At 45.5% G+C, this 26211-nt stretch overlaps 1 protein-coding gene and 1 pseudogene across 2 annotated transcripts in view; both read right to left on the reverse strand.

The window, feature by feature from the left end:
• Positions 1-585: 585 nt before the first annotated feature.
• The window catches only part of LOC144502780 (huntingtin-interacting protein 1-related protein-like), a 180696-nt gene continuing 155070 nt past the window's right edge, over positions 586-26211 (reverse strand). For both annotated transcript variants that reach the window (XM_078227047.1, XM_078227046.1), the window contains 13 exons: positions 25577-25663; positions 24412-24519; positions 22368-22504; positions 20709-20819; positions 18072-18130; positions 17697-17727; positions 16698-16760; positions 15432-15532; positions 9629-9734; positions 8465-8588; positions 8283-8344; positions 2204-2398; positions 586-1369 (listed from right to left, as the gene is read on the reverse strand). In XM_078227047.1, the coding sequence (XP_078083173.1) occupies positions 1319-1369; positions 2204-2398; positions 8283-8344; positions 8465-8588; positions 9629-9734; positions 15432-15532; positions 16698-16760; positions 17697-17727; positions 18072-18130; positions 20709-20819; positions 22368-22504; positions 24412-24519; positions 25577-25663 (1235 nt within the window). In that variant the 3' untranslated portion in view covers positions 586-1318. The remainder of the gene's footprint in view (positions 1370-2203; positions 2399-8282; positions 8345-8464; positions 8589-9628; positions 9735-15431; positions 15533-16697; positions 16761-17696; positions 17728-18071; positions 18131-20708; positions 20820-22367; positions 22505-24411; positions 24520-25576; positions 25664-26211) is intronic.
• Positions 3056-3185, reverse strand: LOC144503251 (U2 spliceosomal RNA; annotated as a pseudogene).

Raw genomic sequence — 26211 nt, forward strand, 5'->3', positions numbered from 1 at the left:
AAAGGCATCAAATTAAAGGTGGTTTCATAAAATCCATAGAATCCCCACAGTGCAGGAGGAGGCCATTCAGCCCATAGAGTCTGCACTGATCACAATCCCATCCAGGCCCTATTTCCATAACCCCACATTTTTACCCTGCTAATCCCCCTGACTCTAGAATCAATTTAGCATGGTCAATCAACCTAACCCAAACATCTTTGGACTGTGGGAGGAAACGGGAGCATCCGGAGGAAACCCATGCAGACACAAGGAGAACGTGCAAACTCCACACAGACAGTGACCTGAGGCCGGAATTGAACCCAAGTCCCTGGCACTATGAGGCAGCAGTGCTAGCCATTGTGCCACCCGTGTCGTTTCAGTAATGTAGTCGTAAAAACTGACCTTGTACTTGGAGATAATTTCAGCAAACTGATTAGATACTACTTCATGTTGAGTTCAATGTTTTAAGTTATGTGAAGCAGAATGATTGTAAATCTGTATTAACAGTAAGAGGCAACAATGATGTGGTTGGTTGTCCAGGTAGATCCTTAGGACTTTATAACCCTATTAAATATGTCTGATGTAAAATAAACAAGTGCAACAAAATGTTAGTAACTATTTATTTCAAATTTCACATGTAAAATTCATGTTTTCATAACATGAAATTCAGCAACGCAGCTGAAGACAACTGTTCATATGGCAAATTCATTATGTCTTGGCTAAAAGTTGACTATTGCTAATAAATAGACCACACCCATTAAAATGTCCACATACATACAAAAAGACCTTGCTCTATGGGATTTAAATCTAAAACGGTATAATTTCTGGGGAAGGTATGTACAAAGCTTCTGAAACTATTTTATTGATATTTCATAGTGCTTTCCAGCAAATCCTCAAATATTCTGACCCAGCAGCAAGTTCAAAAGTGTACAGAGCACTTTAATAACCTTTTATAGAAAAAAAAAGACATTTCAGTGTAATCAATAACAGTCTGATTTGTGACGGACTTCAGTTCACAGAGGTTGCAATGAATGGAGGACAGTTGACTTATTCTATCTCTTCCCATTTCTATCCCACGTGACCAATTTGATAATTAATGTAGGTATCGGTAACAATGATTATTCTGCAATGTTAACATCTATCCTTTGCTTTCCATATAAATTATTTTAATCTGATAGAGCGATCAGGTTAAAAACAAGTAATTTGATAAAATGAGCAAGTTAAGATTGTGGAATGTAACACTGCCATCTGATGAGCTTGACTTGTAGGAGCAGCATAGAGGAGATTCTTCTTCCCTGTTCCAAGCAACTGCAGCCAATGTCAGTCTCTGCACATTTCTTTATTGAGAGCTCCGTAAATGAGCAATGTAAGTCACGTCGGGTGCGTTTAGCTGCAAAACAACATGGAACAATTGTCATATTTGAAACGAGGTTATAATCAGGCAGGAACCCACTACCAGTGTCTCGTGGCAACAAATGCACCACATTGCTGTTTGTGGGAGTTTGGTGTGTGCAAATTGGCTGCAGTATTTCCTACTTTATACATTTCCACCCCCCCCCCCCAAAAAAACAACATCCTGAAGCAACTCAAGGTTTAACAGCTTAGAGGGTAGCACGGTTCACAGTAGTTAGCACTGCTGCCTCACAGTGCCAGGAACCTGGGTTCAACTCCAGCCTTGGGTGACTGTCTGTATGGACTTTGCACATTCTCCCCGTGTCTGCGTGAGTTTCCTCCGGTTTCCTCCCACAGTCCAAAAGATATGCAGGTTAGGTGGACTGGCAATTATAAATTACCCCGAAGTGTCCAAAGATGTGATGGTTAGATGGATTAGCTATGGTAATTGTGTGGGGTTATGGGCATAGGGTCAGGGAGAGGGCCTGGGTAAGATGCTCTTAATAATTAATGTAATCAAGGAGACTCACCTGAAGAAGGAGCTTAAGGCTCCGAAAGTTTGTGGCTTTTGCTACCAAATAAACCTGTTGGACTTTAACCTGGTGTTGTTAGACTTCTTACTGTGTTTACCCCAGTCCAACGCTGGCATCTCCACATTAAGATGCTCTTGACAGAGTCGGCGCAAGCTTGATGGGCCAAATGGTCTCCTCCTGCACTGCAGTGATTCTGTGATTCCTCAGAATAAGAGCCTTGGATACAAAGGGTCACTGATTTTCTGGACTACATTACTATCAACAATATATGATCATTAAATGAGAAAGGTCAAACTTGCCTGACTATCTTTTTTTGCTGGGATGTTTGGTTTTTGGGAAAGTGGTGGCTTCTTTGAGATCCCCGGTTTGGAAGGCAGCTTCTCATCCTCCAGAATGTCATCACATATTCCACCCAGATCATAGTGTTTCTTCCTTAAATCTCCCAGCTTCATTCTCTCCTGCTGCAGTTTATTTTCCAGCTCCAACACTTTCACCTGGATGAATGGTAAGGAAAGCGATTAGTCCATGATATCATATTCCCCCAGATGTTTAAAAACCATTTATTAACTGGCCCAGAAGCTGAATTAGAAAAAGGTTTGGCCATCTAGAATTGCTTTGTGGAGGAGGATTGCTGATGCCTCATAATGATATCATAGACAAATGATGTAAATCAGGTATTTCAACATATTCGAACTTCATCAAATCCTGTTTCTATGTGATGCATATTTAATGAAACAATGGATAAGTTGCGCAAGGACTGAGTTAGATCAAGGTGATTGTTTCTATAATGCAAATTGTGTGGGTGGGGGAAGTGGAATTGAAACCATGTAATCCATGAGGCTTCACTGTTGCCTGGCTACTAATATACCTCGCTGCCGCAGAGCAGAAAATACCAGTGAACTCCAGCCACCTGGGGATGTTCTGGATGACGACCTTTCTTTAAACATGATTTTTTTTTTTAATACTTTTCCAATTCAATCAAATCAAATCCAATTCAGAGTCTCAACAAGTTGAGACATTTCAGATCCAGGCTGACAAGACAGGACGGGAGACCAAAACCACCCTGTCCTGGGCCTGATCTACATGAGTCAAGCTGATTGGAGAAGGGGGAGGATCCTCCTCCAAGACTTGAGCTCATTTGCATCGTAGCCAAAAGGCCGAGATGCCGCTTTTAAAAATTGCTTCATATGAAACATATGAAGCCTCAGCATAACCCCATGACCTCAACCAAGTGCAGATCCGATACTACACTTGATCTTAGCCAAAAGGCCGAGAAGTATGTAACCCCCACCATTTGGCCTGGGCTTGCAAAATCCTACTAACTGTCCTGGCTTGAGACAATTCACACCTCTTTAACCTGAGTTTATCCCTCTCTCCACTCGCATTGTCTGTTCCTGGAAAGACTCACATTCCAACCATTATCTTGCAATTGTGTCTTTGTCTATATATGCCATGTTTGTGAACCCATCTCTCCACTCACCTGATGAAGGAGCGGCACTCCAAAAGCCCGTGATTCCAAATAAACCTGTTGTACTTTAACCTGATGTTGTGAGACTTCTTACTGTTTCTTTTGAACATTCACAACTCTTATTTTTTTAAAATTTGTTCCTGAGTTGTGGGCGTCACTGGCTGTTCCAGCATTTATTGCCCATCCCTGAGAGCGATTAAAAGACAACCACATTGCTGTGGGATCTGGAGTCACACGTAGGCCAGGCCAGGTAGGTACGGCAGATTTCCTTCCCTAAAGGAACCAGATGGGTTTTTGTGCCAATTGACAACGGTTTCATGGTCATCATTAAACTTTTAATTCCAGATTTTTGTTGAATTCAAATTTCACCATCTGCCGTGGTTTGTTTTTGAACCCGGGTCTCCAGAGCATTACCCTGAGTCTCTGGCTTATTAGTCCAGCGCCAAAGCCGCTGCGCCACCGCCTCCCCATCTGATGTTGCTATCCAGATGGTTCGCCTCAGTGTAAATTGATGAGCAGGCACTTGCACAATATGCAGTGCCAGTGGTGAAGTTGCCTTTGACGTCCACCACCTTGAGTTTGAGTGTTTCTATTGTAAGCGCGTGTCCGAGGCTCTCGATCATCCTTCTTTGATAATGTCACAGCAGCAACTACTGACAGCTCTTCAACAGGACACAATGGAAGCCGACTTTTAGGAATAGTCACTGATCAATCTTCTTGGTTGAGGCTGTGTCACGTTCCCTTTACCCCACTAACACAAAATCTAATATTACTCAAAATGCTTGGCATGTATCAAATCTGATTGAGGTCTGATAGTTTGGGAAGGAAGGATTTGCAGTTTCAGATTAAATCTCAGTGCAATGTTTGCATTAACTATATATTTTACAATTTTCAAATTAAAATGCAATAGTATAAAAAAGCACCTATTTAAAAACTGATTTCATGCATGTCCTTTGCAAAGCTCCAACCCATGAAAATCAAACTTATTGCCAACACCATTACTGTCTAATATGGAGAATAATAACCTTCTTGCTCCTGGACACAAACCTGGTAGCATTTAAGCTAATAAAGTGGCAGGCTAAACCTTGCTCGAGACTGATTCAATAATTGCAAAACTGCATCTTGCTGGAGTCAATTATACAGAATTTAATTCCCAACAAAGGATGGGTTTGGATCAGGTGGGATGTTAAAATGTCAGATTAAGTCCAACTATGGTGACCAGACGTCAGATTTTGTACCTGACATTTCACTGCATCGGGAGTCCTTTCCAGTGTTCGACAGCCTTCCATCTGGTATTTCAAAGCCGAGATGATAGCCTGACCATTACCGTGGCTAACCACCACATGACATTGGTGGTGACACTGAGAATGCTGACAGCTACATGTAAAACCTTTCCAGTTTATCACTTGATATGCAAAGGATGATAGAAATGGTTTGTAGTCAGAACAACTGTGTCGTATACGGATCACACTTTTGCCTGGTTCCAGTGACCCGTGAAGAGGGTCAGCACAGGAAATATAGCCCCTGTTTATGGCACCAGCTGCTATATGGAAAGTTTAAAGGCCCTGTTTGAATATTAGTGCATGGGTGAGTGAGCGAAGTAGGGTAGTGAGTGAGGTGGCTAAGTGCGTAGGGAGAAAGATGGGTAAAATGATGGAGGTGGGTAGTTGGATGTCTTAACATTTCCTGGGTAAGTATTCAGGCAAGTATTGCGGATCTTTCCCAAGTCTCCAACTCTTAACTGCAAATCAGAAACAGACGCAGAGGGTCTTGGAAAGCAGGGAAATTGCCCATTGGACATGGAAATTTCCCAGAGGTCAGATCGTCATGACTGCCACAGGGTCCTGAACAAATCTTGGTAGAATTACACTTAGCGCATCAGATGTACAAGTTTCACGTATCATTTCAGACATTCTACAAGTTCAAAGGTATCCCAATGCAGCCTACTTTTTTTATACTGTCTACATACTCCACTGTTACCGTTTATTACTTAGACGCAAATGTCCATCAAATACTTATTTTCAGGTATCCATTTTTCAAGAAACAGATATGTGATAAATGGAGTATCACGCTATATCTGTGCATTTATTCTCAAATATTTATCATAGTAAATTTTGTTCTACCAACGGAAATCTGCTTTGTGCTGTCATTTTAGCTGGGCACTGAACGTAATCCATTTTCATCAGTTGTATCCAGAATGCATCTGGTCTTTGATGTTCCGGAGACAGGAAGATTTGGCCCAATATTATTCCACTAAACAAGAAATTTAACACTAGCCGTGTCATGATAAGATCTAGGATGCAAATTTGCTCTGTTAGTTTTTCCACTGGCTCCGGTGTTGACCCAAGTGATAGATTGTAAATTCATTTTCTTATTCATCCTGATTAAACAAATAGAAATGGAGTCTACTTTGTGAGAAATCAAACACCATTTACAGTGTCACTGGTTACTGTAGGTGTGGGCACACTGCAGATCGTTAAGAATATACAGGTAACCCTGTTAATTTGGTTATTGTAGGTATGAGCACATTGCAGATCGTTAAGAATTTCCAAATTTTCATCTTCGTTTTTAAAAATCTGGAGCTGAACTTGCGTTTACTGCTCGGGTTGTACTTGTATTTTCTCCGTCAAAGAACATAAAGACATGACTCCTTGCACTGGCTGTCCACACCAAATGAAGCCTTGGTACATTTGATAGGAAACACTGGATTTACACACAGTTTTACATGACCCCAAGCGGACTTGTAGGCAGCACCTGCCTCCATCACCCGATGACAATGAATTGGCCTCGTGACTTTCCACCAAGTAATTGTGATGTTTTACCTGTGTGTACTCCCCACTGGAGAGATACCTGTGCAGCTTTTGGGAAAAAACATCTTGGAGAAAGCATACCCAACATTCCATGGACATGAGTGTCGTTGGACAATGTGTCGAGTGGATTTTAGTTCATTAGAAATTGGCAGGTCAGCCAGGCCTTAGCTTACCTTGAGACCACTTTTACTAATACATTGTGCTGGAGTGGATGGGCTGGTGGTGGTGGTAGTGGTGGGACCCCAATCCCAACTCCAACTCATTTGCAGTTTTAACAAAGGGGATACAGTGAGTTGGCCAACCAACGGGGGCGGCACGGTAGCACAGTGGTTGGCACTGTTGCTTCACAGCTCCAGGGACCTGGGTTCGATTCCCGGCTTGGGTCACTGTCTGTGTGTAGTTTGCACATTCTCCTTGTGTCTGCATGGGTTTCCTCCGGGTGCTCCGGTTTCCTCCCACAGTCCAAAGATGTGCGGGTTAGGTTGATTGGCCATGCTAAAATGTGGTCAGTGCAGACTCGATGGGCCGAATGGCCTGTTTCTGCACTCTAGGGTTTCTTTCTATGATTTCAACCCCCTCCAAGGAGGCAGGCGGACAATTTCTGTATAATGAGGATGTCTGCCTCGCATTCAGCCTCCATTTTACATTTAATTCGGGTGAGCCAGTTTGCCCAAGCCTTGGGAAATCCAGCAACCAAAGGGAGGCGAAGACTATTGGATTTGTGAGAATAAATATCTCCTCACTGATCCTTTAGGATCCTGTTTACCTGCTTCACCAAATCCCTCACCAGTCGAACACCTCCCGACCCTTTCAATCCCCACCCCATCCCTTCTGAGCTCGCCTCCCTCCAACTTTCCAATCTCCTTCCTGGGGCCTCTGATCTCATAGAATCATATAGAATCCTACAGTGCAGAAGGAGGCCATTTGGCCCATCAAGTGCACTGACAACAATCCCACCCAGGCCCTATCCTATCCCCGCAACACCACATATTTACCCCGCTAATCTCTCTCACACTAAGGGGGAAGTTAGCATAGGCCAATCCACCTAACCCGCACATCTTTGGAGTGTGGGAGGAAATCGGAGCACCCGGAGAAAACCCACGCAGACACTAGGAGAATGTGCAAACTCCACACAGACAGTCAACTGAGGCCGGAGTTGAACCCGGGGTCCCTGGCGCCATGAGGCAGCAGTGCTAACCATTGTGCCACCGTGCTGCCCTCTCTCCCTACGTGGGCCTCCGATCTGCCTTCTGGCCTCAGATCTCCCTTTGTTGTCCTGCACCTCAATCTTCCCTCTGCTCACCAATCATCCTGAACAGCACCCCAACCCCTTCAACCTTTCTCTTTCCCTCCCTCCCTCCTCATCGTTTCCCGGCTTCAGCCTGGTACAGAAGGGCGACCGACCCAGCAACCGATCAATCTCTCAATATGGCTGGCTAACAGCTGGAAAATAGAGTTCAAAAATAAAAGAATCCTAATCTGGTTCTCCTGTTAAATTTGGCGGGATCTGCAGGAAACCCATTCTTCCAAGTTTCCCATTACAAGGCGGCTCCCCCTCTCCCTGCCTCTGAGCAAAAAAAGGTTTGCTCGATGGAGGAAAAGACAATGCAAATCTGAAACGATCGAAGTTAGTTTTAACAAGTTATCTTTTCAGAAAGTGAAGAATTTAAACTTGCATTTGTTTGCCACTGGCCCTGAGCCTGTACCTGGAGCGGCACGGTAGCACAGTGGTTAGCACTGCTGCTTAACAGCTCCAGGGACCTGGGTTCGATTCCCGGCTTGGGTCACTGTCTGTGTGGAGTTTGCACATTCTCCCCGTGTCTGCGTGGGTTTCCTCCGGGTGCTCCGGTTTCCTCCCACAGTCCAAAGATGTGCGGGTTAGGTTGACTGGCCATGCTAAATTGCCCCTTAGTGTCCTGAGATGCGTAGATTAACGGGTAAATATGTAGGGATATGGGGGTAGGGCCTGGGTGGGATTGTGGTCGGTGCAGACGCGATGGGCCGAATGGCCTCTTTCTGTACTGTACGGTTTCTATGATTCTAACACAACGCACGACCCTTCCATCAGCCAGCGCAATCCCAAAAGCAATTAAAAATTACCTGTGTTTCAATCTCCTCCTTTTTAAGTTTAATCCTTGACATTCCGGAAAAGTCCATTGTATCTGAGGAATGTAGAGAGAGAGAGAGGGATATCAGGACCTGAACCCCAATGTACATAAGATGCAAAGTGTCAAATTCACCGCCACCTTGTGAAGCAGCAAGTCGAACATGATCGCAATTACCTTTGTCTTCAATTTGCTCCTGTCCCGATTTTGTTGAAGCCACGACGTTCGCGGTCATTTCGTTCACGTGCCTGGAGGCCTGTTGCAATCTGGACAGGTTTCTGCTGCCCCTGGCTGCTTTCACCTGCAGTCACAACATGCCCATCATTCCAGACTATCGGTAACTTGCCTTTCTGCCCAGTGCCTCACATCAAATAAAACGTGTCGGGGTCCCCCTCAACTGGATCAGAAAGGGGACGGGCAGCAAGCCGGCTAAGTACAGGAAGGGTTAAACCTGGTGATTGGGCTGCAGCTAAAGAAAAGCTTTTCAGAATATGATGTAAGCAAAGCGAAGCAGACAGGCACAGGGATTGAGAATCATACAGTGCAGAAGAGGCCATTCAGCCCTTCGGGTCTGCACTGATTCTCTGACAGAGTCGTCGGAATTCGACTGCCCTGCCTGCCATGGGAATCAGACCGGGCCAGGGGCGGACAATGGGAAGGTCCATTAACCTCGGGCGGGATTGTCCAGTCTCGGGTCGAGCAAGGACATAAAATCCAGCCCAGTATCTTACTAAGGCCCTATCCCCATAACCCCACACATTTCCCATGGCCAATCCACCTCACCTACACATCTTGGGACACTAAGGGTCAATTTAGCACGGCCAATCCACCTAATCTGCGCATCTTTGGACTGTGGGGGAGGAAACCGGAGCACCCGGAGGAAACCCACGCAGACACGGGGAGAATGTGTAGACTCCGCACAGACCGGAACTGAACCCGGGTCCCTGGAGCTGTGAGGCAGCAGTGCTGACCACTGTGCCACCCCGAGAGAGGCGTTGAAAGATTACCCAATGAGGGCGCACTGGGGAACCAGGGGTATAAGTGTGATAGAGGGGTGGAAAGGATTTGAAACAGCTTGCAATCAATTTTTGGGATACGTTGGGCCACTCCTAACTCCTGTTGCAACCCTCATTGGTGGCTTTTATTTCAGCCAATCTAAAGCCTGTTTCTAAACCTCCCCGCCATGCCCTCTCAATCCTGAGGAATAAGTGAATAGTGGGAAGATGCAAAGTAAACCCCTCACAGCTTGTTCATATTGGATACAATTCCTTGTTTCAGTCGTACTGATTTCTCCTCACCCATTCCCTCTCCCCCTTTCTGTTTAAGAGCTGATTTTCTTACCTTTGATGCAGCGACTAGCTGTGCAGTGCTGGCTGCCACCTCATGCGAGCAGACGATCAACTCTTCATATTTCCCAGTCTTCAGGACGACTTTATCGGCCGAATCCCTGGATCCGGAAAAGAAACACCAACGTGACTTGACGACACTTCACCCCCTCGCCATCATCAGCTCCACTTTGGGGGAGGGGGATACCTCCATTATCAACCCAAAACTAAATGGGGATCAGGGAAGAAATAGAGAGAGCCTGGCGCAGGCTCAGTAAAAATGGGGAGCGCAAATTTAACTCTTTAGCCCATTCATTTACTGGATGTATAATCAGACCCACTCCCTCTGAATATGTGCCCAATCTTAGAAACCCTACAGCACAGAGAGAGGCCATTCGGCCCATCGAGTCTGCACCGACCACAATCCCACCCAGGCCTATCCCCATATCCCTACATATTTACCCATTAATCCCTCTAACCTACACATCCCAGGACACTAAGGGCAATTTTAGCATGGCCAATCAATGTAACCCGCACATCTTTGGACTGTGGGAGGAAACCGGAGCACCCGGAGGAAACCCACGCAGACACGAAGAGAATGTGCAAACTCCACACAGACAGTGACCCAAGCCGGGAATCGAATGCAGGTCCCTGGAGCTGTGAAGCAGCAGTGCTAACCACTGTGCTACCGTGCCGCCCTAATGCTATCTGGTATCCAATAGTGCCAGAAGCAGGGAAGTTTGTCCTTAATCCTGGGTTCACTGCTGCTGCAAATTCAATGATAGTTTCAGTAACTTTTGCAATAGAAATGTCTCCACATTGTAAAGCACAGAAGCAAACCAGGTTAAAAATTTTAAAAATACTTATAGAAGAGTCATACGGACTTGAAAACTTAACTGTTTTTCTCTCTCCACAGATGCTGCCAGACCTGCTGAGTTTACCCAGCATTTTCTGTTTCTATTTATGGTTAAAAATAATTCAGGTTTGCATTCAATAGGATGAATATCAGCGTGAGGAAAGAAAGAACCCTTCACTGCATCATTCTCTAAAGATCCCGAACCGATGCTTTCGGGCTGCAGCTAAAGTGTGGAGTCCAATCGGGTTCAATATGAAATGGGCGGCACGGTGGCACAGTGGTTAGCCCTGCTGCCTCACAGCGCCAGGGACACAGGTTCGATTCCTGGCTTGGGTCACTGTCTGTCCGGAGTCCGCACGTTCTCCCCGTGTCTGCGTGCGTTTCCTCCAGGTGCTCCGGTTTCCTCCCACGGTCTGAAAGACGTGCTGCTTTGGTGCATTGGCTGTGCTAAATTCTCCCTCAGTGTACCCGAACAGGCACCGGAGTGTGGCGTCTAGGGGATTTTCACAGTAACTTCATTGCAGTGTTAATGTAAGCCTACTTGTAACACTAGTAAATAAACTTTTAAATACAAAATGGAGTACACCATTCTGTCCTTGTACGTGACCATGAGTTAGAATCCTGTGCCCAGTTTCGGTCTACTCGCAAAGTGGAGGGTTACTGAGGTCTCGAGGAGGGCCACTTGATTCACTTCCAGTTGAAAGCACCATAGTCATCCAGATAGGCTCTATCAGCTGAGTCTTCTACTTTCAAGAAGTATCGACTTGTTTTTATAACAACAGATACTTTTATTTGTTCATGGATGTGGGCACCACTGGCTAGGCCAGCAATTATGGGTCATCTCTAATTATCCTCGAGAACTTTTTGAACCGCTGCAGCCACTGTGGTAGGCAGGGTGGCACAGTGGTTAGCGCTGCTGCCTCACAGCTGCAGGGATCTGGGTTCGATTCCTGGCTTGGGTCACTGTCTGTGCAGAGTCTGCATGTTCTCCCCGTGTCTGCGTGGGTTTCCTCCGGGTGCTCCGGTTTCCTTCGAAAGACTGGTTAGCTGCATTGGCAGTGTACCCGAACGGGCACCGGAGTGTGGTGACTGGGGGATTTTCACAGTAACTTCATTGCAGTGTTGATGTAAGCCTACTCATGACGCTAATAAATAAACAAACAGTCATTACGGTGCAGGTTCACCCATAATGCTTTTGGGCTCGGAATTTCAAGATTTTGATCCAGCAAAAGTGAAAGAATGCAAATAGTGAGGAACGCAAATGGTGTTGCTCTTGTATGATGCTGCCCGTGTCCCTCTGTGAAAGCTCCACTCAGGGTCAAGGGTCTGAACATGAAGGCCCCAATTTGTATGCATGCAGACCAATATTTCACTTGAGCAGGTTAGGGAGAACCAGGAAGAACTAGCTTGGATTTAGATGGTGCAGAATAATCAGCTTGTGGACCAAGTGTGGAAATTAAATTACAACAACTACGGCAGGCAGCTCTGTCAGCAAAACAAACAAGGCCTCGTTGAAGGTCAGCAGTTGCGTATTCAGGAAAGAAACTAATCTAACTTTGCGTCAGTTTCATAAACACTGCATTCCCAGCCTTGGCCGCACAAAGACAAGTTACCACGACAAATACAAAACAAAATGGTGGCATATTCTGCCAATGAATGACATATGGTGACATGTTATGCTTTTCTATTGGATAAGAAATGGCAAAAAACTATGCTATGATTGGTGGACGATGTATGCAAATGAAGGATTTGAAAATTGATCATTTCTCATTTGCTGGAATTAACTGTAACTGCTAATTATCTGTGTGAATCAACAAAACACCAAAGTAAAATTCACTGTGTCCGTTCTCCTTGCTAGCAAGTAATAAAAACTTGGAAGATTGAGTACTCACCGTGCATTGTCTGGTTAATCCTCAACTTGCAATGAACACTCATTCACAGAGTTCTTTCCCGTTCACTTCATGCAATAGATGGTTAACTGGTCACATAAATCAGGACCAATCTAATCTTCTGGAATATCTTTGATCGTCTGAGAGGATCAAAGTGGAGTTTTCCAGTCCCTCCCCCCTGGGTTTAGATTTATTTTTGACACTCGAGTTATTACCCCAGGTGGGTGAGTTGTTTGTATTGTGAAGGATAAAGCATCGCGACTGAGTGGGACACACTGAACGGACCAGCAGGTCCTTTCCTACCTTGGCATTTACTTATTTTAAAATGGTCCACATTTTAAGCATTTCTGGATAGTTCTCTCAAAAACAAGACCACCTAGTTTAACACCAGGTGTGTGTTTAAGCTCAGTGCTCGGGATTCTGGCTATCTTCCAGTTTATAATTATCGGAAACCTTTCATGGTTCTTGGGGGGAAAAATAACAGTAACCTGAAGCAGAACGAACATGATCTCTTCCTGCTACAGCTTCAAGGCCGTCGTCCTTTCTCCTTTGTGAGAGAATGTAGACATATACCTATGTGTCCACAGGCCTGGGGCAGGGGAGTTCAGTGAGTTAGTGTCAGTGAAAATAGTCAGAAAGGAACAATTAAACTGAATTTTCTCTCACATGGCACCTAGTGGACATTTACAGAACAGCACTAGCTATCACTTGGATAAGAGGTGAAGTCGCCCCAGATGGCCATGGGCTGCTCTTCCCTTTGAGGGGGAGGGCTGACTGGTGGTGAGTTAACCTCAGGCGAGGGGCAAGGTTGAGAATGCGAGCCTTCATGAATAACCTCAGCTGGTTGATGCACTATCAATCAAGCAAAGACTAGTTTGTATGCAAGAACAAATAGGCTTTTATTCACAGAAGACTTGGAGCGCACCCATGCTGATGAACTGGTCCAGAGACTGAGGCAGGGGGGTGGGGAGCAGTCACCTTTATACCTGGACCGGGGAGAGGGGGGGGAGTCTCAGGCAGGGCCAGCAGGGGCATGTCCAGGCATGTCACACACACACACGCAATAAGCTTAACAGTGGTTTACCACACCGGTACAGGAATCAAACCCACGCAGTTGCTGTCACTCTGCATCACAAACCCAATCGTCCAACCAACTGAGCGAAATCAACTAAGAATAATATGGGGTAAGGCGGGTGTAAGAATGGAAAGGTGCAATGACTTACACCTTGTACTGCTAAAGATATTCTGCAGCACAAGATCCAGCAGTTCATTACTTTAATGCAAAAAGTGTCCTTGAACACAGGCATTCTTACTTAGCATCTTTGGGATATTGGCATAACCCATGATATGCATGTTACTCAGTTCTAAATATGTTGCAGACTTCTTGCATGTTATCAATGCTGGGAACAGGAAATATTTCTTCACTCTGGCCAATGCTGATCACAAACTAGCAATAAGTTTAAAAGTTTATTTATTAGTGTCACAAGTAGGCTTACATTAACACTGCAATGAAGTTGCTGTGAAAATCCCCTAGTCGCCACACTCCGGCTCCTGTTCGGGTACACTGAGGGAGAATTTAGCGTGGCCAATGCATCTAACCAGCACATCTTTCGGACTGTGGGAGGAAACCGGAGCATCCGGAGGAAACGCACGCAGACACGGGGAGAACGTGCAAACTCCACACTGACAGTGACCCAAACTAGGGATCAAACCCGGGTCTCTGGTGCTGTGAGGCAGCAGTGCCAACCACTGTGCCACCGAATAATTAACACTTTAATGAGAGTGGTTGTTCAATCCAGACATTTCTTTGTACTTCTCTGTAATGGGAGTTTTTTTTTAAATTGTATTTTTATAGCAGCTTTCACAACCGCCAAGTGTTCCACTTTACGATCAATCAACCATTCTTGAAGCATGGTCATTATTGTAATGTTGGTTAAAGCCAACCAATTTGTACACAGCAAGCTCCCACAAACAGCAATGATCTTGGTTTGGAGACTAATTCGAAAGACAGCATGGCATTCCCTCAGTACTGCACTGGAACGTCAGCCTTGAATTTCGTGTGAAGTCCCGGAGTGCCAGGATCTTCTGGCTCAGAGGCAAGAGTACTGCCAACTGAGCCATGGCTGGCATCTGAACTTGCAGCAGAAGCAGTTTAAACAAATCTACAGTTGCCCTTTCAGAAGTAAAACTCTTTTACTTAAGACTAGTTCCTCAGGAGGAACGCATTAACAAGTAAAGGGACAGATGGTCAGAGTGGCGAGGCATCCATCTTGTTAGTTCATGGAAGAACTTCCAGTGAAGCCAATTAAGGAAATTCACCACATATGAATACTGTCCTGTTGCCACAAAAGCGACGGAACAATTGTTATCAAAGAACCAAGTTAAACCAGCCCCGCCCATAATAATCTTGTTTTTAGAAAGAGGTTTGAAGGTGTGGAAAGGAATCCCAGAGTTGATAATTGAAGCAGAAACCAGGTCACAATTTAAGAATAGATGAGAGTCAGGTGGTTTAAAGGAACACGAGGATGTGGGAACAAACCAAGCGGATAGGATTAAGATTAGGAATACAGTTTGTGTGGAGGATAAACACCAACGTGGGCTAATTGTTTGTGTCGTAATTCTTGTGTAATTCTGTGTAACGCAACCAAGATGTGGAAATGCCGGTGTTGGACTGGGGTGAGCACAGTAAGAGCATGCCAGGTATGAGGATGACAAGCTCAGAGACGTACAGAGTCAAACTGAATCCTAATGATAGAAAAAACTACTTGAGAAGGAACTTGGCCGGGTTTGTGAATTGGAGAAAGCTTCCATTCCTACCACACTAGTCTGAAATGTAAAAAGCTCAGATCATTGTCCATTCTGTGCTGACACTCACACATTACTCTGTTACACCAAGCACTGACTGACTTGAGGGCACCCACCCATTGCACGGCTGTTGGACACAGATATCTCCTCCGCACAGGTACAAAGTGTCCTGCCCACTATTGTGACGGCACGGTAATAAACCTCTCGTCAGGGTCAAAGGGGAAAGCTTGAAAGTGATTTCCCCAGTGAGCATTGGCACAGGTACTTACACCAGTTGGGTGGCGCCCCATCCCACAGCTTTGGAGGCAGAGATCAGGCCTTCCGTCCAACGAGAATTCTTTGCGTAGAATTCTTTCGGCGTGGCTGCCCCCTGTAAATGCAGAAAGTATTTCACTGACTGAATTCAATATCTTTTCCATGCATGTCAAAAGAAATCCCTGTTTTGTAGGATTATTTTAAATGGCCTGGGTATTTTAAATGGCCGGTTTCCTCCGGGTGCTCCGGTTTCCTCTCACAGTCCAAAGATGTGCGGGTTAGGTTGATTAGCCATGCTAATTTGCCACTTAGTATCAGGGGGACTAGTTCGGGTAAATATGTGGAGCTACGGGGATAGAGGCTGGGTGGGGTTGTGGTCGGTGCAGACTCAATGGGCCGAATGGCCTCCTTCTGCACTGTGGGGATTCTATGAGATGAATTTCACAGAACTTTTTCTTCACTGACCTTTTTTGCCCCTTTCTGGAGATTGGGTGACTGGCTACAGGACAAGGTGTTGCTGCAGATTGGCTGGGCCCAGTTTAATCAAATGCTTGGTCTAATTCCAGTCCTTTATCAAAGGCCCTGTCAAATTGTTGAACTCCAGAGAGTTAATCAGTAATAACGGAGCAGAGGGAGCGGCTGACATGGGAGTGGCCCTGTTCAAGGTGGGCTGAAGAAATCTTAGAATCGTAGAATCTCTACAATGCAGAAGGAGGCCATTCAGCCCATTGAGCTGCACCAACAACAATCCCACCCAGGCCCAATCCCTGTAACCCCACATATTTACCCTACTATACCCCCTGACATTAAGGGGCAATTTAGCATGGCCAGTCAACCTAACCTGCACATCTCTGGACTGTGGGAGGAAACTGGAGCACCCGGAGGAAATGTACGCAGACACGGGCCGGAATTGAATCCGAGTCCCTGGCGTTGTGAGGCGGCAGTGCTGCCCACTGTGCCACCGTGCCGCCTTCTTCTGCGTGCATTAATGAAAGCTCCAGCTTGGGACACTCCAGTTGTGGACAGGGTACAAAAGATGATACTTAAGAAAAAGAGACAGGACATGGGCATCAGAAATATAATCTGCATGGATTTGGCATCAGTTTAACACAATGGATGTTGTGTTATATTTCTCTCGCCCTCCTTCTGAGAGATCTTCAGCCTAATGGATCAACTCCTCTGATGGAGTCATGTCTGTTTGAGGGTGAGAAGTTTGTTATGAGTAGGATCATGAGGGAGACCGTGAGCCAGATGTCTAATTTGGACACATCCATCCTTACCCGTCCACTTTCAACAATCTCCTTCTGCAAACTTGTTGACGCCACCACCAGTTGTCTTATTGCCTGAAGTGTAAGAGAATGCAGCATTAAGTTAGGGACATTATGTTATTAAGGATATTATTAAACTAGAAAGAGTGCAGAAAAGATTTACTAGGATGCTACCGGGACTTGATGGTTTGAGCTATAAGGAGAGGCTGGATAGACTGGGACTTTTTTCTCTGGAGCGTAGGAGGCTGAGGGGTGATCTTACAGAGGTCTATAAAATAATGAGGGGCATAGATCAGCCAGATAGTCAATACCTTTTCCCAAAGGTAGGGGAGTCTAAAACTAGAGGGTATGAGTTCAAGGTGAGAGGAGAGAGATACAAAATGGTCCAGAGGGGCAATTTTTTCACACAGAGGGTGGTTAGTGTCTGGGACAAGCTGCCAGAGGTAGTAGTAGAGGTGGGTACAATTTTGTCTTTTAAAAAACATTTAGACAGTTACATGGATAGGATGGGTATAGAGGGATATGGGCCAAATGCGGACAATTGGGACTAACCTAGTCGATTAAAAAAAGGGCAGCATGGACAAGTTGGGCCGAAGGGCCTGTTTCCATGCTGTAAACCTCTATGACTCTATGACTGTATGACATGGTCATAGACTTCTGCAACTGAGCCAAGCAAGAATACTGGAGGCTCGTCCTCAGGAGGCACCCGCCCCCCCCCCCCCCCCCCCGCCCCCCAGAGGCACCGATCTTGTCAAAACCTCTTCTTCTCTGCTCCATCAGAATATTTGTTCAAAATTAACCCATGTTAATGCTAAACTACTCTGTCTTGGGACACAACCATCACATCATTTCAACAATGAATTATGCTGGTCTCCCTTTTACATAAAGTCGATATTATAAAAATAAATAAAAGCAAAAATACATTGATTATGAGTTCCAGCATTTCCAATGTCTGGTAACTGAGTCTGGTTACATTCAGCAATTGATGGCAGCCTTGTGTGCAGTTCTTACCTTCATCAGGTCCGTGCACGAGTTTAAGATTCTACAACCGGCAAAGAGAAAAGAGAATTAAATAGCCTCAATGCACATTAGCAAAGATACAAATCTAATTAAATTTGTTTGAATTAATTGGGTTGGTGTGAGTGAGTGAGTGAGTGAGAGAGAGAATGTGATAGAGTGATAGAGCGTGTGTGTGTGTGAGTGTGAGTGTGTGAGTGGGTGAGTGTGTGAGTGTGTGAGTGGGTGAGTGAGTGGGTGAGTGAGTGGGTGAGTGAGTGGGTGAGTGAGTGGGTGAGTGAGTGGGTGAGTGAGTGGGTGAGTGAGTGGGTGAGTGTGAGTGAGTGAGAGAGAGAGAAAGAGAGTGTGAGTGGTGAATTTTTGACTAACCTCTCATTGACTTCAAGCTTGATCCCAGAGCTCCCTTTCCTGGCTTGGTTCATCATTTCCTGTAGATTAAATGACAAAGTAAGAACTGGAAAGGCCTTCAGCGAGTTTCAGAATGCACTGGACAGCTCTTCTCTCCACAGAACAGTTTGAACGACAAGACTTGCTAACTCTGGATGGGTTAAGACCATTCTGTTTTGCACCTTTCAAATCATTAAGGATGTCAGTGAGTGCTTTCTCTGGACTCTCCACAGCAGAAGGTGGGCAGCATGGTGGTTAGCACTGCTGCCTCACAGCGCCAGGGATCCAGGTTCAATTCTGGCCTCGGGTCACTGTGGAGTTTGCATGTTCTCCCTGTGTCTGCGTGGGTTTCCTCTGGGTGCTCCGGTTTCCTCCCACACTCCAAAGATATGCGGGATAGGTGGATTGGCCATGCTAAATTGCCCCTAGTGTCAGGGGGATTCGTAGGGTAAATATGAGGGGTTACAGGAATAGGGCCTGGGTGGAATTGTGGTCGGTGCAGACTCGATGGGCCAAATGGCCTCCTTCTGCAGCATAGGGATTCTATGATTCTAGAATCACAGAATTAGGGCGGCACGGTAGCACAGTGGTTAGCACTGCTGCTTCACAGCTCCAGGGACCTGCGTTCGATTCCCGGCTTGGGTCACTGTCTGTGTGTAGTTTGCACATTCTCCTCATGTCTGCGTGGGTTTCCTCCGGGTGGGCCGGTTTCCTCCCACAGTCCAAAGATGTGCGGGTTAGGTTGATTGGCCATGCTAAATGACCCATTAGTGTCCTGAAATGCGTAGGTTAGAGGGATTAGCGGGTAAATATGTAGGGATATGGGGATAGGGCCTGGGTGGGATTGTGGTTGGTGCAGACTCGATGGGCCGAATGGCCTCCTTCTGCACTGTAGGGTTTCTATGATTTTATGAATTGTTACAGTGCAGAAGGAGGCCATTCGGCCCATCATGTCTACACCTGTTTTCCAGATTAACAGAATGAACTCATATTGCAAAATACATTGAGGCAGGGTCACGAGGTATTTCCAAAATAGCTCTAGAAAAGCTAAATAGGTTGTTAAGATTTCAAAGTAAAGATAGAAATCAGGAGGAACGCTTCAAATATTTGTCATTGCTCTCACTGGGTCGACGCTGACATGTCTAATGGTGATCTTGAACGAGTAAGCACCGAGGTACAAACTGAGCAGAGATGCTCAGTGTTCGCAGGTCACTGAATGGAGAGGTGAAGGGGTCAAGGAGAAAGAGGAAACCAGCCAGGGTTCACATTATTGACCACTATCCTTGTTGTTCACAACGGAAAGTATTCAGCTCTCAAGAGCTGTGCTTTATTGCCCTCTGCTGTTCTGAACAGCCCAGAGGGTGGTGCACAAAAACAACATTTGACACAATCATTTACGATGTGGAGATGCCGGCGTTGGACTGGGGTAAACACAGTAAGAAGTTTAACAACACCAGGTTAAAGTCCAACAGGTTTATTTGGTAGCAAAAGCCACACAAGCTTTCGGAGCTCCAAGCCCCTTCTTCAGTGAGTCACACTCTAACCTGGTGTTGTTAAACTTCTTACAATCATTTACAACATACTTTCCCTGAGCCCTCTCTGCAAGGGCACACTTGAGGGAGCTTGCCATGGGAGAATCCATGCCATGATGCCCACCTCCTGCCAGCTGATCCTTCAGGATATGATGCAAGAATACACCAGGGGGTTGTAAAAATGTCCACCACAGAAATAATTAGAGAAAACACTGATTGCAATGTGAATTATATGTTAAATGTCTTGGAAACAACAAATGTTCCATTATAAATGTCTATCGAGAAAAATAAACCGTCTCCTGGTTCTAACTGATTCCTCAGTAACTATAGCTGTCAAAACAATACACATTGCTTTCCACTTCAATATCTCTCAGCACATCTCACAGGCTTTTAATCTAACCTCCAATCCACCCACAACAGACAATCTAATAAATTTGTAAAACAGAGATTAAAGCTGTTTAAGGAGAGGTCAATAACACGTGATCAGTATAAAAGCTTTATCGGGTTTGGCCAAAGCATACATACATCACTGATAATAACATTATTAGCATTATTTTCCAGTATTCAAGGGAATCACTGCCCGAGATCACTGAGCTAAAAGCAACGATCTACAGGAAGCTAACCAGATCCACATCCAAAAACATGAACTGAGTGAAAAGAAAATATTTAGATACTACAAGTTTTCAAGAAATTAGGGAAATTATTAAAAAGGGAAGTGTCTGTGCGGAGTCTGCACGTTCTCCCCGCGTCTGTGTGGGTTTCCTCGGGGTGCTCCAGTTTCCTCCCACACTCCGAAAGACGTGCTGGTCAGGTGCATTGGCCATGCTGAATTCACCCTCAGTGTACCCAAACAGGGGCCGGAGTGTGGCGACTGGGGGATTTTCACAGTAACTTCATTGCAGTGTTAATGTCAGCCTACTTGTGACACTAATAAATAAACTTTACTTTTTTTGATGGAAGTTCATCAACGGTAATTCTGTATCTCTCCCCACAGATACTGCCTGACCTGCTGAGTCTTTCCGGCATTTGCTGTCTTTATTTCATTAAGAGGGGACTGTGGTTTCACTCGAGGCAGTTCCTACCCTACCTCAATCCTCTTCACCGCATCTTCGATAGCTGCAGATGTTTGTGCCATCTCTTTATCCACTATATCCCCGAGTTCCTCCTGTCGGATATCAATGCTCTTGGGTCTCAATTCCTAAGTGAAGGATTTAAAAAACGACTCTCAGTAGCAAATACTTTTTAAATACAATCAATTCTCTCTCCAAAATCAGTGTAGATTTGATGGGCCGAAGGGCCTCTTCCTGTGCTGTAGACCTCTATAACTCTATGACAGAACATCCACGGATGATTATTTAGAACTGAAATCCTATATCTTAAAAAAATTGGTATTTTATTTCAAGTTTTATATCTGAAGATTCCTTATGTGGAGGCAGTAGCGTAGTGGTATTGTCACTGGATTAGTAATTCCCATTGTTGTACAAACCCATCTGGTTCACTTCAGCGAAGGAAATCTGCTGCCCTTATCCGGTCTGGCCTACAGACCCACAAAACCCTCAGAAATGGTCTAGCAAGCCACTCAGTTGCGCAAAACTGCTAAAAAATCAAAAAGGAATGAAACCAGGTGGACCACCCGGCATCGATAATAGTAAACTCAGCTCTGCTGACCCTGCAAAGTCCTCCTTACCAACATCTGTGGGACGGGATTCGATCTATTGTGTACCTCAGTTGAGGAATATTACAAGAAAGCAATGGTGACTGTTAAGGGAGTTGCCGCTTGCAATTAAAATGCATTCCTGGAGGTTTCATCACATGACTTGCCCTCCCACTCCAGCCATTAATCGGCCAATATGTCCAGCCTCATGACGCACTGCCTTCCTGCAGCAATTGGAAAGCAAAAAGACTCAGTAGCTAATTGGATGATGTTTGACTGTCAGCCAAGAAGCTTTCATTCCCCAATTTCCAGTATTTTTATATCTAGTGAAGAGAAATGTTGAAAATTATGGAAGAAAAAAGCCATCTTTTTTAATGTGCTTGTGACTTTTCTCAGCTGTGACCTGGAGATTTATCTTCGATTCTCGGAGACTCCGAGTGACTGTTAATACATAGCAATGCAGCATGGTGGCACAGTGGTTAGCACTGCCGCCTCACAGCACCAGGGACCTGGGTTCAATTCCCAGCTTGGGCCACTGTCTGTGCGGAATCTGCACATTCTCACAGTGTCTGCATGGGCTTCCTCCGGGGACTCCGGTTTCCTCCCACGCTCCAAAGATGTGCTGGTTAGGTGGATTGGCCATGATAAATTAGTGTCAGGGGTACTAGCTGGGGTGAATGCATGGGGTTATGGGGATAGGGCCTGGGTGGGATTGTGGTCAGGGCAGACTTGATGGGCTGAATGGCCTCCTTCTGCACTGTGGGGATTCTATGATACTCCTTTCTCCTTAAGTTTTAATAAACCTCCTAAAACCTTGCTCATACAATTGATATGTTTCTATGCTATCCCACTTAACAGAAGTAACAACTTCACAATGGGATGGATCAGCACCTTAGAGGCAATTTAATAGCCGCAACGTTTACTCTAAATCCCCATCCTATTAGCTTTTCATATAGAACCTTGTCATACATTTACTCGAAGTTCTGATATACCATCTTACAGGGCTTTCCATAGCCCATTCATGTTTTCCATCTTACAGGGTTTTCCATAGCCCATTAACCTTCTTAATGGAATGTTCCGGATTGAGCGTACCTGTCCAAGGTCAAGAATCTTCTGCATCACTCTCCTCACAGCTGCTGGGTCTGCATGGCCAATTGACTGCTTATCCTTCAGGTCATTCAGGAAGTGTAGGCTCTCATCACCACACTCTCTGCAGTTATCGGTCAATCCTGTAGGATTAACAAACATGTCCAATATTAATTCATTCTGAAAAATTAACTTTTGTGTTGCGTTCAACAGATTTCATTTTTCCACACCAGGCGGTTTCTGGCGATCACCTCGGACCATTAAACATTTATCTACAGTAAAGGTATCAAATACACCGTGGGCACTGGGGAGCCCACATGTCATATTGATTTGTCCTGACTGAAAGCTGGTGTCAAACAAAACGGCAACAGTGAAACTTCTGCACCACCCTTACTGTCCTGTGGAGAGATTCCCAGGAATTCCCAGCCTCCAATCCATTGACTCTGTCTACACTTGCCACGGCCTCAGAAAGCAGCCAGCATAATCAAGGACCCCCTTGCACCCCCGACATACTCTCTTCCACCTTCTTCTGTCAGGGAAAAGATACAAAAGTCTGAGGACATGTACGAACCAAAGAACAGTTTCTTCCCTGCCGCCATCAGACTTTTAAATGGACCTAAGTTGAACTTTCTCTACACCCTAGCTATACTGTAACACTACATTCTGCACCCTCTCCTCTCATTCTCTATGAACGGTATGCTTTGTTTGTATAGTGCGCAAGAAACAATACTCTTCACTGTATACTAATACATTAGACAATAATAAATCAAATCAAATCAATTGCCAGTCTCATAATCACACATCCTAAACATGCCTGAAATCTTTAGGGGCAGCACGGTAGCACAGTGGTTAGCACTGCTGCCTCACAGCGCCAGAGACCTGGGTTCGATTCCCGGCTTGGGTCACTGTGTGGAGTTTGCATGTTCTCCCCATGTCTACGTGGGTTTCCTCCGGATGCTCCGGTTTCCTCCCACAGTCTGAAAGACGTGCTGGTTAGGTGCATTGACCCGAACAGGCGCCGGAGTGCGGCGACGAGGGGAATTTCACAGTAACTTCATTGTAAGCCTTACTTGTGACTAATAAATAAACTTTAAACAGATGACACTGAAAGCACTGTGCATCACCTGCTTTTTGTAAAGTTATTGTGAAATATATTTTTCCTATCATGGATCTTTACATTTTTATTTATTCTCAGGATGAGGCTCTTGCTGCCCAGGCCGCTATTTATTACCCATCCCTAATTGTCCACGAGAAGATGGGGGCGAGCTGCCTTCTTGAACCACTGCGGACCATGTGGTGTGAGTGCACCCACAGTGCTGTTGGGGAGGGAGCTCCAGGATTTTGACCCAGTGACAATGGTATTTTTCCAAGTCAGAGTGATGAGTGGCTTGGCAGGGAACTTCCAGGTGGTGGTGCTCCAATGTGTCTACTACCCTTGTCCTTCTAGATGGCAGAGGTTGTGAGTTTGGAAGGTGCTACTGAAGGAGCCTCGGTGAGTCGCTGTAATGCCTCTTGTAGATGGTACACACCGCCGCCATGGTGGTGGAGAGAGTGAATGTTGAAGGCAGTCGATGGTGCCGATAAGTGGGCTGATTTGTCCTGGATGACATCGAGCTTCATGAGCGTTGTTGGAGCTGCACTCGCCCAGGCAAGTGCTGCACCTTTAGGGCACCTTTAACATTGCAGTTAACATTCCCGATTGATGACTTTGCACCCGAACTGATGAAATATTAACTTTGTTCCTCTCTCTGCAGATTCTGCCAGGCCTGCCGAGCGCATCCAGCATTTTCTGCTCGTATTTCAGATTTCCAGCGTCTGCAGTATTCTGCTTTTGTTCTCATCTACCTTTTGATTTGTCCATTTGCAGTTTTCACCTCAGTTGATCAGTCTGCTTCCCACAATTACCCTGTGATTCAATCAGCAGACATCATGACTTGAAGTGGATCAGTAGACAGGATTGGTCAGTGCAGAAAGTGGTCGGTGAAATCAGCGCCTCTTCCTGACTGTTCTAATCATTAACTCCAGGAGCTGGTGCGTCTTTGATACTTACTGTCAGCGTGATCGGTCGGAGCCAGGTGCGATGTGGCACTGCCATTTACAATGGTGTCTGCAGTCAGGTGCGCAAACCTAGTGAGTGCTTGCAGGAGGCTACTGGCATCTACAGGGTCAAAGGAAAAGAGATTTGATTAGTCACTGAAGGGGAAAGTCAAAGTGAACGTTACAGTTCAAGTATCTCAAATCGGAAGTGGTTATTACTGTATGCTATATAGAGAATCACAGATGTGGACCATACACTTGTGTCCAGTTCAGGGATGATATTTGTAGAAAAACTAACAATGAGAGACTTCTTTTCTGCCTGTAGTTTACCCACGGAACAACCTTTTACTTTTATTAAGAGGTTATACAAAGTATTTGTGACACTCCCTTTAGATTTATATGAAAATGTAGCTGGACTGCCGAGTGGCTAAATCACTGCATGGACTAAGACTGAAGCTTACAGACCAGGGAGGGCTCTGCTTCGACCATGTGTCTGCTTCAGGTTAACCGTTCTGCGTGGGGAGGTGAAATAGGATTCGCAGTTATTACAGTGTGATGACTTCAGCCAGGCTAATGAGGTTGGCTTGCTGGAGTATGAACTGCCGGATGAGTCCTAATTGATGGTTAAATCAGGGAGCCTCATGCTCCCTATTTAAAGCAGGTGTGTCAGACTCCCAGCCTGCAGGGAGCAACTGGAGAGCTGGCTGTGTAAAGATGTATGGTGTAAATAACGTAACTTGGTGGCGGGACTTTTCGGCTCCGTGGAGTTATTACACACAGCTCCCAAGATCCACTGTGATGGCTGCCATAGTGGAATAGTTTGACAATCTAGAGGCTCCTGTTATTACAATGTGATCAAGGTAGATACTGTTGGAGGACCAGCATCTGCTGAATCTTACAGCAGCAGGATGGAATTAGGGGAGGGGGCTCTACATAAACCATCCATGATAGATTTCTGTTTTAAGGTGGAGTGGTCAGAATAGGCCATTGGGAGTAGGCATATGGTCCACCCTCTCAGCCGGGAGAGAACCGCACTGCAGCACCCACAGGGAAAGGGGAGAAGAGCATGGAAGTTACTTGCCTTCAAAATAAATAATCAACTTGGTAGTCAACTATTAAATGCTGCCCTTATTGAATATGGGACGTGTGTGGTGTCTCGGCGATTGAGATAACCATACCTGCCATGTTCTTCAAGTACTCGGAGTGCCCTTGCTGCATCCACTTCACTGATTCGAGGGCAGCTTCTGCCCTGTTGATGAGGTAATCTGCAAGTAATAGAAAAGATCAGATCCCTTTAGCTTTTGACTTGCTCTGGACCTGGATGGAATGCATGCAATCGAGTAAAGGTTAAGGAGCACTCCCACATTTGCACTGTGCAAACTATGGTCAATTTGAAACTACCACTAAGACCCAAAAAGGCCTCAGAAGCCATTTTTAAAGTTCTATTCTCATTGCGTTCTCTTGCCTTCATTGATTTCTCTCACGTTAGTTGGTGGACCTCAGTTGCTCTTGGATTGGCCAACAGGTACTAGTCCGCAACTAGGACCTCACTACACAAGAAACCCCAGGAGCAGAGGAGCAGCACGGCGGCACCATGGTTAGTGCTGCTGCCTCACAGCGCCAGGGACCAGGGGTCAATTCCCGGCTTGGGTCACTGTCTGTGTGGAGTTTGCACATTCTCCCCGTGTCTGTGTGGGTTTCCTCCGGGTGCTCCTGTTTCCTCCCACAGTCTGAAAGACGTGCTGGTTAGGGTGCATTGACCGAACAGGCGCTGGACTGTGGTGACTAGGGGAATTTCACAGCAGTGTTAATG

Source organism: Mustelus asterias, chromosome 13 (assembly GCF_964213995.1).
Source record: "Mustelus asterias chromosome 13, sMusAst1.hap1.1, whole genome shotgun sequence".
Taxonomy (NCBI): domain Eukaryota; kingdom Metazoa; phylum Chordata; class Chondrichthyes; order Carcharhiniformes; family Triakidae; genus Mustelus; species Mustelus asterias.